The sequence below is a fragment of the Elephas maximus genome, chromosome 1 (genome assembly GCF_024166365.1).
Source record: "Elephas maximus indicus isolate mEleMax1 chromosome 1, mEleMax1 primary haplotype, whole genome shotgun sequence".
NCBI classification, from domain to species: Eukaryota; Metazoa; Chordata; class Mammalia; order Proboscidea; family Elephantidae; genus Elephas; species Elephas maximus.
Genome location: NC_064819.1, coordinates 5,326,588 through 5,343,137, shown reverse-complemented (window position 1 = coordinate 5,343,137; position 16,550 = coordinate 5,326,588). Strand labels below are relative to the sequence as shown.

Below are 16,550 nucleotides of genomic sequence, written 5' to 3'. Positions count from 1 at the left end.
GCTGAAAGCAGAGAATACCAGAAGGAAGTTTACCTGTGTTTTATTGACTATGCAAAGGCATCTGACTGTGTGGATCATAACAAACTATGGATAACACTGTGAAGAATGGGAATTCCAGAACACTTCATTGTGCTCATGAGGAAACTTTACATAGATCAAGAGGCAGTTGTTCGGACAGAACAAGGGGATACTGATTGGTTTAAAGTCAGGAAAGGTGTGCGTCAGGGTTGTATTCTTTCACCATACCTATTTAATCTGTACGCTGAACTGATAATCCGAGAAGCTGGACTATATGAAGAAGGACGGGGTGTCAGGATTGGAGGAAGACTGATTAACAACCTGCGTTATGCAGATGACACAACCTTGCTTGCTGAAAGTGGAGAGGACTTGAAGCACTTATTAATGAAGATCAAAGACCAACGCCTTCAGTATGGATTACACCTCAACATAAAGGAAACACAAATCCTCACAACTGGACCAATGAGCAACATCATGATAAACGGAGAAAAGATTGAAGTTTTCAAGGATTTTATTTTACTTGGATCCACAATCAACAGCCATAGAAGCAGCAGTCAAGAAATCAAAAGACGCATTGCATTGGGCAAATCTGCCGCAAAGGACCTCTTCAATGTGTCGAAGAGCAAAGATGTCACCCTGAAGACTAAGGTGGGCCTGACCCAAGCCATGGTATTTTCAATCACATCATATGCATGTGAAAGCTGGACAATGAATAAGGAAGACCGAAGAAGAGTTGATGCCTTTGAATTGTGCCGTTAGCAAAGAATATTGAATATACCGGGGACTGCCAAAAGAACAAACAAATCTGTCTTGGAGGAAGTGCAGCCAGAATGTTCCTTAGAGGCAAGGATGGAGAGACTGCCTCTTACATACTTTGGACATGTTGTCAGGAGGGATCAGTCTCTGGAGAAGGACATCATGCTTGGCAGAGTCCAGGGTCAGCGGAAAAGAGGAACACCCTCAACCAGGTGGATTGACACAGTGGCTGCAACAACGAGCTCAAGCATAACAACGATTATAAGTATGGCAGAGAACCGGGCAGTGTTTCATTCTGTTGTGCATAGGGTCGCTATGAGTCAGAACTAACTCGACGGCACCTAACAACAACAACAAGAGTCTAGGGAAACCACTTCATGAAATTGAGCCCCCTGGGCATTCTCTAACATTTTAGTTCATTGATTATTAAAAATTAAACTTCTCAGTCTTATTAAGAAGCTCTCAGGATTTGAGAAAGCTGATTTGGTACAAGCGATGTAAGGAAGCCCTCTTTATGTTGGGACTGATTATTCAAACTGTACTTTTTGTAACAACCCGTATCACCACTGAGCACAGTCCATAGCAGTTAAAGTCAAATATACACCTATATTTATTCTGCAGGACAATTATCCAGTACATCAAGCCTAGCATCAGAAAAAAAAAAAAGTTTTTTTTTTTTTTTTGCATCAGAAAGACTGCATAAATCCATGGAAATTTTTTTTTTTTTTTGTATTGCATTGCCATTTCATGCTGTTAGGAGTATGCTCCTTATAAGAATTAGGCCTTACCTACCTTTGCTTTCCCTTTGCTGTACCTATGTGATACCAGCCAACTAAAAAAAAGAACCAGCCTGCTTCTAATGCTGTCAACTCAACGCCAAATACTCAGAAAGTGATTTCACCAGAATTGGAGGGCTTTTTAAGGCATTGATTTGTTTTTATAAATAGATTTCTATTCTGATAACAAATGTTATGCAGTCTCATTATGGAAGAATTTGAAAATATATGAAACTATAAAGAAGAAAATAAAGAACATACATGATTCTTCTACCCAGAGATAATGCCCGCAACATGATATAAATATAAGTTTCGTCTGAAAGTTTGAGCTGTCAACAATCTATAGAATATTCACATTAAAATATCTAAAGCGACCTCTGTTTCCCACTCTCTACAAGGCAGGGAGTGTTTGGGTGTCTTGCTCAGGGTCATAGCAGAAGCAGACCCAGGAGCAGCTCTCCTGTCCCACCTAGTGCTCTCCCTACACCCAACGAGCACACTCCCCGCCCTTGCAGGTCCCAAGTCAGAGCCTGACTCATCTTAGAGGAGATTTCCCTCGTGTTACCTCCAAGATTTCCAGTAAGAGCCCCCCTTTCAGACATGGGAGCTCCTACATTCTCTCAAAATTGACGTGTTAATATTTTTCCCTTTTTAGAGCTCTTTCTCCTGTTTTTTTTTTTTTTTAATGGCATCGTCTTTTATTTTGAAAAAAAATTATAAAGAAATCTGATTTTATTCTGTATAGAACATTTTGTTTATAGAGTGTTGGTCCACCAAGTGATGAAAATAAGAAGTGAGGTTCAAATATTTAATTTACAATATATGAAGAGAAATTATGTCAACATTTATTTTGGTTTGGGTTTATTCACTCGTTCAACAAAAGGCTCATGAATACTATATGTCCAGGGTTGCAATATAGAGGTAAGTCATTCATGCCTGTGAAAACCAAACAAAACCAAACCCAGTGCCGTCAAGTCGATACCGACTCGTAGACTCACTCCTAAATAGCCTCAGACATCTGAACTCCATTTCTGGTCTAGGTAAACTGTAAGAGAAAAAGCCTTCAGAGGTATCTGAAAGTAAAGAATGGGATTCCCTTTTGACCCAAATCCAGCTTAGGGAGGGCAGCTTCTCATCTCAACAGCTCTGATTTCTCACCCAGAGAGTAACAATATTCTCTTAGTAGTCAGGAAAATTGTCCACCTAGGGACTGGGAGAGAAAATAGGAATAACTTAAAGTTGAGATTTAGATCTATTTCTGTTATTTTGGGCTCTTTTTTAAAATTATTCCCCAAACCAGAGTGATGACTTCGATTTTCAGAGACCATTACTCTAGAAATATTAGGTATGAGGGTTTATACAACATGAATATTGTGTATGGGAGGAAATCAAAAGCTCCAACAAGCTACATAGGAACCACAAGCATATCTTTTCTATGGCAAAAGAAAATAATAGTAATAATACTTGCAAGTAGGAGCTGCCAGTCCTTAAAGTCTCAGAGTTGAGTGGAAAAACCTGCAAGAAATAAATCAATAACTTTCAAAGTGTGGCTTTGAAAACTGAATTAATAAATAAAAATCTCCCTTTTAAGTCACTGTAATGATAAAGGTCTTACTTTCTATAACCTTGGCAAAAATAAATAAATAAATAAGTTCAGATGACAAAAAACATAAATTCCCATGGAGGAACCTTGCAAATGTTAGGCTTCAGGTCCTCAGAGTCAGTGAGGGAGGAAGAAGTAGCACATGGACTCTTCCCTTCATTTCTTTTATTAAATTTCTTAATGATTACAATCCTTTCCCTCTCCCACTATTTCTAGACAACTGGAGGATAACATCTCCATTGGATTTGGACCCTTTTCCTCCCTCCAACATGTGCTCTTACTAACTCTGGCCCACAAAAAAAAAAAAAAAGTTCAACTAATTATTTTAAGCCCTCTAACTAATGTCGTTTTCAAAACCCGTGGTACGTCAGAGGACTAGCCTTATAGGAAGAGCCGCACCATACACAACAGAAGAGAAAATGTTTTCTTGTTCAAGTGGGTTTGGCAGGTTAAAAAGTGAGGCATTTATGTTTGAGAAAATATCCTGGAATTAGAATGATTGCCCAAGAAATATAAACCCCCAAACCCTACATCCATACAATATAGATGGGAATGAATGCTTATAAGCAGCGGATTGGAGTCAACGACGGGCCCAAGCACAGTAAGAATTGTGAGGATGGTGCAGGACTGGGCGGTACTTCATTCTCTTGCCCATAGGGTCACGATACCATGAGTTGGAACCAACTCGATGGCACCTAACAACAACAAAGTCAAGTTGTCAAGAGTCAAAACTAAGAAAATCAATTCTTCTCCTTATAGATTTGTTGTACCCTCATCTCCTCTTTCAGGTAGAGGTGAAAGAAGGCAAAATGCCAAATTTTTTCATAAACATAGGTATGATAACTTCCTAAGGCAACAAGGATGTTCCTAAACTGTAATCTCTAGAGGCGCCAATGACGCGTCTCTCACCATCACAACGTTAACTTTCATCTCAGGAGAAAGAGAGCGAGCGAATGAATCATATCGCGTAGTAAGAGACAAAAGGTAAGAGGGAAAATAAATCTTCTGCCCTTTGAAAAATAATTAAGCCTGGGTTTTCATTTTCCAGGGTTTAAATTTTGATTAGTCATTAAGGATATTTTAAATAACATTTAATATTTAAAATAAAATATCTAATATTTTAAAAGATTTTAATTAAAATAATAAATAATATTTTAAAATAAAACTCTCCCTTTAAATAAATTTATTTACTTAAAATTTCCCTCCAGAAAATGTCCTAACTGCCAGGATTAAAGGAGCTCCTGGTCCAAATTCTCATGAAAGGACTGTGAATCCCAACAATAGTCCTGCCTCTGGGTTAAGATATTACCATTTCAAAGAGGGAATACAATCTTCCCTACCTAGAATCTTGGATACGGAAGTTCCTGAAGTATTAATTGATTCGTTCACTCCCTCATTCATTTATTTATCCACTCAGACATTCATTCATTCAGCAAATTTATTGGCACTTACTCAGAGCCAGAGAAATAGTAAGCTCAGGATACAGTAGTGAACAAGGGACACCCATTGTCTATGCCAATGATAGAGGCCGAGACAGCTCATTGCTGCAGTCTTGTCTTCCGTGGTTGGTTGGGTGTAAAGAATCTGAAAGTTAGAAATTAAAGACAGGCTAGCATAAATAAAATTGTCAAGGTACTTGCCTTTTCTAAGGAGCCCCGGTTGTACAGTCATTAAGCGCTTGGCTGTTAACCGAACATTGGGTGGTTGGAACCCAGCAGCCACTCCGCAGGAGAAGGATGTGGCAGCCTGCTTCCGTAAAGATTAAAGCCTTGGAAACTCTATGGGGCAGTTCTACTCTGTCCTACAGGGTCACTATGAGTAGGAATCCCAGTCTTAGAAACCCTATGGGGCAGTTCTACCCTGTCCTATAAAAAAAAAAAATTAATTCGGGATTGACGCAGTGACTTTGGTTTGGTTTGCTTTTCCCAGTATTTCTGTCCCCATTGCCTCCTTGTGCCACTGCGTCAGGAGCTCAGATCTACACATCTAACAGTAATCCTCTCAGAGCATAGCTAGAACCTACTCCGTACTATACTCCCCAAGCATTTTGCCCATTGCATTGCCGAAATAGGTTTATCTTTTTATTCTATTTTTTGAACCTGCTTTCCATGGCTTACTTGTTAAGTATATTTGATGAAACAAGATAGATATGTGGAGCGCAGATTCTCTGAGAGGAATAAAAATCATAGGTTCCAGGTATGTTGCATTAACCTGTCCAGTAAATCTCTATAGGAATAATATCTATGATAAATACAGTTTTATTCGAAAATTTGAGATCGCCTTTGCACTAGAAAAGCAGAATAATTTTCAGTTGCTAAGGACAAAAAACAGTATATTTCTTTTCCATAATAATAGGAATGACCACTTCATGAAAAGTGGCATTTTGTTTCTGCTGACATTGGAGCCCTGGTGGTGCAGCGGTTAAGAATTACAGTTGCTAACCAAAAGGTCAGCAGTTCAAATCCACCAGCAGCTCCTTGGAAACCTTATGGGTTCTACTCTGTTCTAAAAGGGTCGCTATGAGTTGGATCCGACTCAATTTTTTTTCTGACACTGAAGAAAAATGTCTCTATTTTTCCCATTACTGCCACCTGGTGGACAAAGGTGACTTCCTTGGCAAGTACATAGGAACATGTCTTGACCACTAGATGACGGCATATAACCAAGTTTTCAAAGAGCTAGGCTGAGAGTTTCATGATAAACTCAAAATTGCTTTTGCTTCTCGAAAGACAATGTTCTGTTCCTACAGAAAAGGATGAGTAGAAAACTGTTCAAAATAAGTACTCCATTCTCTTTTCCTAAAGACAAATGGAATTCCAAGTCTAAAGATGTATTCCACAAACCGGTTGATTTATTGCAGAGTAAGGAAAGCTAGCGAGGAGCGCTGGTGGCACAGTGATTAAAGTGTTCACCTGCTTACCGAAAGGTCTGTGGTTTAAAACCACCACTCCGCAGGAGAAAGATGTGACAGTCTGCTTCCATAAAGATTACAGCCTTGGAAACCCTATGGGACTGTTCTACTCTGTCCTACAAGGTTGCTAGGAGTCGGAATCCCTCCACGGCAGTGGGTTTGGCTTTTTGGAAAGACAGCTACCTGAAATTCAACTGGTAACCTAGTTTATTTTTTAAATATATTTCAAGCAAATGTATTTATTTATCTGAATTTTTCTGAAATTGTCTTGTTTAAAGCTTTCTTTTAATCAACGCTTCTTAGTAGGGAAGCTTACCTCCCCTAAGAGATTCATTAGACTCTCACCCAAGGTGATTCCAGTGACTGGTTAACCTAGGCACGTTGCTCTTTTTCTCCTGTCAAAATGCTGCCTAATCGATATGCTTTTCTATCACTTCTTTGTACTAGAATCCCCCAAAGTTTTGTCCATTGTGTTGCTAGAGTATATTTGTCTTTTTATTATATCCTTTAGACCTACACTGCCGTAGCTTCCTTGTTAAGATATATTTTTCTCTCTCTCCATCAAAATTTCACTGACAGTCCTCCCCGTAGGAATTTTACCCAAAAAATTAACAACAGCAACTTGTATCCACCGAGCGCTTATTATATGCCTGATACCATTCCAAGTATAGAATGCCAATTAACTTATTTAATCCATAGCACAAGTTTATAATAGACATGTTAATTAAACTCATTTTACAGATGAGGACACTGAGCAGAGAGGTTGAGTGAGTTTTTCTAGGTTGTTCCTATGAAAATTAGCTCTTCCTACCTTGATTTCTAGCATTCAGAATGTTGAAGACTCAGAGGAAGTGAGATGTGTGCAGAGAGCCTAGAGCAGAACCGCTGGCCTTCCTCCTTGGCCCCGGTTTTGAAACAATTGCTATTCCAGTGAACATTCCCATGAGGCAGGTGGACCACGGGCACCAAGTGTTCTTTACCTAAAGATGGTCCCATGAAGGATCTAGGTTCCTTTGGATGATGTACATCACTCTTTGCCTTGAAAGAACCTTGCAAATTCTAAGGAATGATAAGCCAAAAGGCTGGACCCAAGAAAAAAGGAAAGTTGCACTTTGCACAAGAGCAGACCCAGTTGCTTTCTGGCCACTATCAAATGGTTTAAATGTCCTAGTGATACCCCTAGAGCTATAGGAGCCTTGTTTTTATGAAAATACCAGTGGGGTATTGTGGAATAATGGGGAGGGTTCTAGCTGAAGAATTGGGAGCCCTGAATTTCAGTCCCAGCTCTCCCTCTAGCTGTCTGTGTGACCTTGGGTCACCCATTAGCCTCTCTGGGCCTTGGTTTCTCCTATTACAACAAACACATTCTCTACAATGTCTTTTCTACAATTTTTAAGGAAGTATTTTTAATTTCAAAGAAAAGATGTCAAAGCAGGTATTATAAAAGCAGGTGGCAGTCTGTTTAATTACAACTGAAACATCAGTGTGCAAATTATGAGGCATATAGAGAAGGTAGGCACAGGTAGTGATCAGATTTCGTGCTTTGATAGAACCCGGCTTCACTGCAAGGCTGAGAGTGGCATTGGTTGATGGGTGCTTGTGTTAGTTACCCTTGTCAATTGGGAACAGCTACAGGTAACGGACTGACTCTTCTAGGACAGAAGAGCAGGTAGAGACATCCTTGACCATCTTCTGAAAGTTCCTTGGGAGATCCACCAGTGATCACCACACAAAAGCACATCCAGGCTGGGCTCCTCTCCTGCATCTGACCGGTTGAGGGAAACTGTACTTACATGAAGGCACAGCTTTCTCTTAAGAACAGCCTGGATGACACGAGGTTTGCTAAAGCTGAATTGCAGCCGAACATTTTCAAGACTTCAGGTACTGGGGCAATTGTGCCCCTCTCTATATCCATCATGAGAATGCCAGAAAATGGCATGCTGCTTGATGGCGTCTCCTTGTGACCTGCTTTGGGTGGATAAAGCTATGAGGAAAGGGATTAATAAATTACACAGACTCTCAGAAACTCTGCAGGTCTGATTTTGAAGGTCTGCCTTCTTTGTGCTAAATCAGAGAATAAAGAGTGTAGCTACTCAGGTTCCCTGTTGTTTTAAGTTAGAAGGCTGCTTGGTGTATAGTTCTTCTTCTCATTCGTCAGTGACTCTGGATCTTGGGTTTGGCCCATTGTGCATTCAGAGTGTCTGCCATGCACTGGCTGGGCTACAACAGTAAACAATGCCAGACACAGCCTCTCCCTCCATGAAACTCACAGCCCAGGGGGGAAGCCAAGCATTAATAATAATAATAATTAAACTAATACATTTGAAATTAAAACTGAAATGTGTGCTATGAAGGAAGGCGGGGAACTTAATCATCTCAAGGAGACCGAAGAAAATCCCCCTGAGGAAGTGACAATTGAATTCTAATGGAATCTCAAGTAGAGAAGTCATTGGACCATAGGCCCTATGGCTAGAGAAAGCATGGTACCATGAGAAATAAAGGAAGGCTGGCGGGCTGGAATGCAGAGATGATCCACACCAAACCCAGTGCCATCGAGTCGATTCTAACTCATAGCGACCCTATAGGACAGAGTAGAACTGCCCAATAGAGATTCCAAGGGGCGCCTGGTGGATTTGAACTTCCTACCTTTTGGTTAGCAGCTGTAACACTTAACCACTATGCCACCAGGGTTTCCAAACCTGTTGCCCTCGAGTTGATTCTGACTCATAGAGACCCTATAGGACAGAGTAGAACTGCCCCATAGAGTTTCCAAGGAGCACCTGGTGGATTTGAACTGCCGACCTTTTGGTTAGCAGTCGTAACACTTAACTGCTATGCCCCCAGGGTTTCCCACAGAGATGATAGGCATTGATAAAGCTGGAGAGGTGTGGGAAAAGGGGTGACAGACTACATAGGGCCATGGAATCCATGCTAAGGATTTTGTTCTTTTTCCTGAGCCACAAGGAAGGATAAACAAGTTTCAAGCAGGACAGCGAGGTGACCAGATGTACAATTCAAAAGGCTTTCTCTGGCTAAAAAGCTTAGTCACTTCACTTCCTTAGAGAAAACACATTATTCAGGAATACAAGGCCATGTCCGGATCTTCACAGAAAAGAAAGCCTGTATCCCACAGCCACAGTCTAGGCTCCTGCACTGACCAACCAACCATTCAGTTGGTCCTGAGATTCAAAGTAGGAATCCTGTGAAAATTTTACATGTTTACTTCCGAAGATCAAAGAGCGCTATGATTTACTTGATAAAAGGACACTTAAAAAAGGAACTCAACCACAATTTCTTGAGATAGCCTGAGATTTATTTATACATTCAGTAAATAGGTACTGAATATCTGCTACGTGCCAGGCTCTCACATAGACACCAGATGTCTAATGGCAGATGAGACACCCATTGTTGACGCCCTGATGGAGTGCGTGTTCTAATGGGTGACACAAACCACAAACAAGCAAATAAATAACCACGTAATATGAAGCCAGTAGTAGTGTTGAGTGTTATTAAAATTAGTAAAGCAGGATAAAGAAATAGAGAAACAGGGGTACTAGTTTTGATAAGGTGACCAGGGAACCCATTCCTGAGTTGGTGACATTACAGCAAAAATCGGAATGAAGTGATGGAGTGGGCCGTGCAAAGATCTGAGGGAAGAACATTCCAACAACAAGTGCAAACGTTTAGACCAGGCATGGACTCAGCCTGTTAAGAGAAGAGGAAGGAGGTCATTTGGCTTCAGTGGAGTGAATCAGGGGCAAAATGCAATACAGAGTCGGGAGCCAGACACATTCTGTGGTCTCACAAAATTGGAGTCAAGGATACTTTTAGATGCACACTCAGAGTTCTTGTCCTTGTCTACACACAGCATGTAACACCAGCTAGTTGTAGTTGCAAATCATTTTTGCCACCTCTAGTTGAACAACATTTGTTCCAACAACAAAAAAAAGTCTCTATTTGCCTTTCCTTCAAAAAAATCTATCAATATCCTATCCTATCAGATTGTCCTTTCTGCCTTCTCTCTCATTCCTCTTTCAGTGGAGAGCACCAGACTGCCTTTGTGTTAATTCTCAATTGATAAAGAATTTTTTTCTTTGTGTTTGTTTTGCTTAATGTTTCTTTTTTTAGAAATTGGCACCACCGTGCACTTCAAGCAAAAAGGTATGGTTCTTATTTCTGGTTACCTTCTCTATGTTTAAAATTAAGATTTCACAGCAACATATTGTGGCTTTATATATTTGAATTTGTTTCATATCAGTAATATTCAGTAATAATTTCCATAATACATTTGCAACTATTTTACTCAAATTGTGAACTTACCCATAAAAAGTTACTGGTCCAACTCATGACCCCTATATTGCTTTTGATAGGCTATTCATTTTTAAATCTCTGGAACTGAGAAAGTTACTTCCCCCTACTTTCCTTATCTTAAGTGTCCAGGATTAATTGTTGGATAACTGCATTTTGGAAATACTCACTGTCCAATGAATGGGCTCTCTCAGAAAAGACACAGAGCCTATTATGGCCACTTGTTGGCTATTCAAATAGATAGAGTGCTAAAGGAAACAGAGGAGTATCTCTTTAAATGAATCGGTTAGGCAGTTGTATCTCCTCCTGCATCATCCTCTTCCGAGGTCATCATAGAACCTCACTCTGCCACAGTCAACCAGGGCTTCCAGACTCTGCCAGGAACTGCCTTTCTGTGCCCTTCAAACTGTGCCACATAATTTCATCAGCCACGTGACACATAATCCAGGTACTTTCCTCTATAGGGACAGTGCAATCAGGTCAATGCGCCACAAATGCGGCGCCTTATTTACAAGTCCAAGAGATCAGATTCCCTAACAGTGTTGTAGCTCAGACCAGAACCACAGAGACACTGTGTGGCCTGCCACCCTCCCCTTAAGTCCTCGTGGTCACCCAAGAGGACGGACAATGGTCTCCTTAGACGATGTCTTCCTCTTAGCGCCCTTAAAGGTATTGAGAAAACCAAGATCATTCTCAATAGTGAAAACCGATCCTTGTGCGACTAGACCATATTTGTGACTAACAGCCACAGAGATATGGGCACCTGGTTGTTTACTCCCAAGAAAGGACTAGCACCTCATTCATGACCAGCTTTAGCAGACCCTCACAGAAGACAGCAGAGAAGAGGCAGCCAGGAATATATGCAAAGGGCCATCATCATGCAGGACAAGAAGTTGTAAACTACTATCCTCTTCAGTATTTCTTCTCTCCCCAATTCCATGAGGACTAATTACATTTGTAAGTGAAGTGGTTGGTGTCACTCACTAGAACATGAGACACCTCAGGACATTAAGGTGGTTGGAGAAACAGGATACATGTTTGTTTTTAATTTCAAAGACCATCGAAATAATATAAGTGTTATAAGTACTATTAGTATTGACCTAAGATTTCAAAATCTTTCATGTCAAAATATATTACATTGTTTTGATGTGGAAAAAAAGTGATAATTCCAACTTTACTATGAGAGTACTTCAGCCTTACCAAAATCTCACTTTACAGATGGGGGAACAACGCATAAAGGTTTATGTAGGGAAAGCCTACATTTAATTTGAGGACTTAAAATAAACATAAGTGTTTCCCCTCTTCTAATCTGCTCCGAGGGCAGCGGTGGTTCGGTGGTAGAATTCTCACCTTCCATGAGGACAACCAAGGTTTGATTTCTGACCAACACACCTCATGTGCAGCCACCACCCATCTGTCAGTGGTTTTAGCACAAGAGTTGCCATGAGTCAGCGGCTGACTCGATGGCAGCTAACAGCAATCTGCTCCTGCCTGGAGGATATAGATTTTAATCCCTGATTCATTCATCCAGAAGAAGTCGTATTGGCTGAAAAGGCATAGCAGGTGATGCCAAAGTCAGTCTTATGAAGCTTCCCCTTAAATATGGCTTCCCAGAAAACCAAAGTGCCGTAGTCTGCACTTTAGATAATAGTGAAAAGAGATACTTAGGAGGTTCTGAAGATTGCTTTCTTTCTTTGGCTTCACAATTATTTTATAGGTTGCTTCTGCTTTTGTTTTATTTTCAATCATTCGAACAACTCTTAATAACTCTAAAAGAATTAAAACTCTCTAGCTTGTCTTTCCTTCTTGTATGGCTGAATTATTTACGAGAATGAATTACAATTGACCCCGAATCCTTAGTGCCTGAAAGGAATGCCGGAGGATCACTGAGGTTGTGATTAATGACCACTGTGAATAAATCGAGTCCCATATACAGGCAAGGAGCCCTGAGTACTCGGGAGAAGCAAAAGAACAGTGTTGGCCAGATTGAAATTGGCCAAGCATCATGCTCTTTAGAACAGGTGTTTGAAAAATCACCTTGTCCTTTCTTTGAGTTTTTATTGAGATTACAAAATAACTGGTTCAGGATCCTACCTCAGATTTGTAGTATAGAGGCTTGCCAGAAAATGCTGGTGTCCCTGAATTTCAGAATGGTTTTCCAGTCTTGCCTTTACGAAATCCTTTCTATAAGCAGTGCCACGGCAAAGCGCAGTCCAGTTTTCATCTTGGTACAAAGCTTCACGTACCAACCTCCTACTGGTGTTGAGAACCTTGACCTAGTCTAGTATGTTGACTCAAGGTTCACAGTCTTGCAACAACTGTATTTTGCCCTTTCAGGCCAAAGATTAAAAGACTTTGACCTCATTTACTGAACCAATGTCTTTAATCGAGGTTGTTATTTCATGCCTTTCTGTAATCTAAATTTCTATAGTTAATAAATATGATGATGCTGTCATTTTCTAAACATTTACTAGATACCACACATACGTGTGTGTACACATACATGTACTAAATTTTTGAATTCTGGTTCTATTTGCCTATCTATTCTTAAGGCTAATTTGTGTTGCAGATTCTTGCTTTCATTATATCTGTCAGGATATGAAAGCACTTGCTGAGCCTGGCCATCTGGTGTGGGAAATAGGATTTATCATTTGCATTTCCACAAATAAGCAGAAATTTCATAACTACGAACTGAAACATAATTAATGATTTTCCTGATTATTCTTCTCTGAAATAGCCATTAACTGAAGTAGTCTTCTATGCAGTCATATATATCTATAATTGCATACCCACTTGTGATGATTCTCAACTATCACCCATTTACCCTTGCATTTTTCAAGCCTATTTATTTACTCTCAAAACCAATTATGAAAAGAGCAAGTAATATAAGCACATGAAATAGCTATATGAGAGCACTTAATAAATAATTGATAGAGATGAGGAGATCTTTAACAGAAGTACAAAATGCAGTTCATATATATAATAATACTCCTATTAAGGGTAAAATTAAAGATTATTAACACAGGCACACAGATGTCCTATGTATAACTCAGAATGGCAAGGGAAAGTAACAGCTAATTCTCAATTATGTGTACTAGAAGACCAATTATACGTGTGTATATCCTTTGTGGGAGCCCTGGTGGTACAGTGGTTAAACATTCAGCTGCTAACCAAAACATCAGTTCAAATCCACCAGACGCTCCTTGGAAACTCTGTGGGACGGTTGTACTCTGTCTTATAGGGTTGCTATGAGTCAGGATTGAATCGATGGCAACAGGTTTGGTTTGGGTAGGTGTATCTTGTGTGTATGTATGAGTATGTATTTAACATAAGGAGTCCCTGGGTGATGCAAATGGTTAAGTGCTTGACTGTTACGTGTAAGGTTGGTGGTTCGAACCCACCCAGAGGCACCTTGGGAGATAGGCCTGGCAACCTGCTTCCAAAGGTCACAACCTTGAAAATCCTGTGAATCAGTTCTACTCTGCACACGTGGGTCGCCATGAGTTGAAATCTATTTGATGACAGCTAACAACATTTAACAGATATACTTTGTGTGCATGCGTGTGTGTATACGTGTATTAGCAAGAATATTATATGTGAACATGTATATGTATGTATTATGTTTTTTAATGAAGAAATTTTGCTTTGTCAAATAGTCATTATCCTTCAAATAAAATGATACAATTATGGTTCTTAGACATGCCCAGGTAGCTCTCAGCTCAAAGATGTCTGAAAGATAATCTAACCTGTCCCAGTACTAAAAGCAAGATTAAGGAAACAATTAAGCAGAATGAGACTCTTTTGGAAAATATTCCGTTTCACACTCTCCCTGGGGCAAAAGAGAAATCATTGCTGCTTAACCCTATATGGCCTCCATCTGGAAGCCTTACGCTAATTCTGGTGGTACAGTGGTTAAGTGCTGAGCTGCTAAATGAAATGTTAGTGGTTCAAACGCACCAGCTGCTCTACAGGAGAAAGGTGTGGCAGTCTACTTCCATAAAGATTACAGCTTGGAAACCCTATGGGGCAGTTCTACTCTGTCCTATAGGGCCTCTATCAGTTGGAATCAACTTGATGGCACACAACAATCTGAACATACTTTTGGAACTCTTTATCAAATGTGTCAAGCAGCTCATGCCATCTAATGTATGTAGAACAAAAAATGATAGGAAAATAACATCGTCATCAGACCAGAAGCCCTGAGAAGTTTCCATTAAGAAAACTTGAAGGTCCCAAAAGGTCAAAAAAGGCTAAAAGGCCCTGCCTTCCAGCTCCTGATGGGACTGAGATTCTCTTAAAATTTTAAAAGGAAGAGGAGACAGTTTGGAAGGGTTTTGAGCTAAGATTCAAAATACCTAGATTCTAGTACCTGGTCAACAATCATTAGCCAGGTGCTCATAGGCAGGATATGCCGCTTTGCTGAATCTTAATTCCTCATAAAAGGCACAAACCTAAAGGTAACTATAAAACCAAAAAAAAAAAAAAAAAAACCCATTGCCATTCAGTTGATTCCAACTCATAGCGACCCTATAGGAGAGAAGAGAACAGAGAACTGCCCCATAGGATTTCCAAGGAGTGTCTTGTGGATTCGAACTGCCAACCTTTTGGTTAGCAGCTGTAGCTCTTAACCACTGCGCCACCAAGGCCCCAAAGGTAACTAAAGTTCTTATTAATAGGATCCTATCGCTAAGAATCAGAATTGACGCAATGGCAACTGCTTTGGGTTTCTTTTTATAGCCACTCAGGACATTACAGAATTGATTGGTTGAATACTTAAGTTGTTTATCCTGTGCTTCCACATCTTTGCACATTGAGCTCAGGAAACCCTGGTGGCGTAGTGGTTAAGAGCTAGGGCTGCTAACTAAAGGTCAGCAGCTCTAATCCACAAGGCACTCCTTGGAAACTCTACGGAGCAGTTCTACTCTGTCCTGTGGGGCCGTTACGAGTCAGAACCCACTTGACGGCAGTGGGTCTGGTTTTTTGGTTTTATGTATAGTTATTAATTCAAAATTTGTATATACTCATATTTTATATTAAGTAATGTTTTTTCAGAGTCCCTGAATGGTGCCAATGGCTAAGCACTGGTCTACTAACCAAAAGGTTGGCAATTCAGACCCACCCAGAGAAACCTTCCAGAAACGTCGCAGCCTTGAAAGCAGTTCTACTCTGCACTCTTGGGGTCTCCATGAGTCCGAATCAACTCAAAGGCAACTAAGAACACGTTTAATATTTTTAAGAAGCATTCTATTTAGAAGTATTTCTTTGAAAATCATTTCCACCGAGATAATGGATGTCCCTCATTGTTCCTGTTTGTTTGGCTATTGTTTTAAACAAATCCAAAATGCACGTTTGACAAGTGACTCACCGGCACCCTTTCACTGTGAAGCTCCACTGTCGGTGGAGACAAGCACAGACCATGGCGCCAAACTCCTGTGTAAAAATCCCAGCACCTCTACTTGCCAGATGTATCAATAAATACTAGCTCAGTAGACATAGCCTCTCTGTGCCTCAGTTTCTCATTGTCAAACTGGGTTAGTTATAGCACCTTCCTCATAGGATGGTTGTGCGCTTATATTTGTAAAGCATTTATAATAATGCCTTATAGTGTTACGTGATTGCTTTCTGGTTTTGTTTTGTTGCTGTTGTTGTTACTTATATAAAACACAGATCAGGGTGCCAAGCTTGAATTCAGCATCTTTCCTATATTATTTTATCTCCAGATCTGGTATGTTTGTAGACATTTTTGGAAACATGAATATACCAGAGGATGCCTGCATTGCCCTTACAAACCATCATGGTTTTAAACAGACACACATACACACGCATACTCATTCATGAACATTGATCTGCACGTATGCCCTCAAAACTTCAAAGTGACCCATGATTACAGCAGTTTTTCTTTTGAACATCATTATTTAAGTATAGTCTTAACTTCTAAATTGTCTGTAGTGAAAAATGTTAACATCTTCTTCTTTTAATGAATATTCCAAAGGAGACACTGGGACAAGAGAAGTGTAGGAGACAACCCCTTCAACTGGGCCTCCAGTTTCTGCCCCAATCCTCCTCTTTCCATTGACACACAAACCCCTTCCCCACCTTCCTCGCCATTCAACTCTGTCAGACCACAACCCCACCTCCTAGTCATGTCCACATCTTGGAAACTAAGGTGGCAGCAGGA

General features: G+C 40.2%; 1 protein-coding gene across 3 annotated transcripts in view; it reads left to right on the top strand.

Moving 5' to 3' along the window:
- The window catches only part of LSAMP (limbic system associated membrane protein), a 991,063-nt gene that overhangs the window by 859,112 nt on the left and 115,401 nt on the right, over positions 1-16,550 (top strand). For 2 of the 3 annotated variants that reach the window (XR_007516473.1, XM_049877029.1), the window contains exon 8: positions 10,193-10,225. The exons of the other annotated variant lie outside the window; for it this stretch is intronic. Coding sequence is in view for 1 of the 2 variants with exons in the window: in XM_049877029.1 (XP_049732986.1) it covers positions 10,193-10,225 (33 nt within the window). In the remaining variant the exon portion in view is untranslated. The remainder of the gene's footprint in view (positions 1-10,192; positions 10,226-16,550) is intronic. 3 annotated transcript variants of the gene reach the window in all.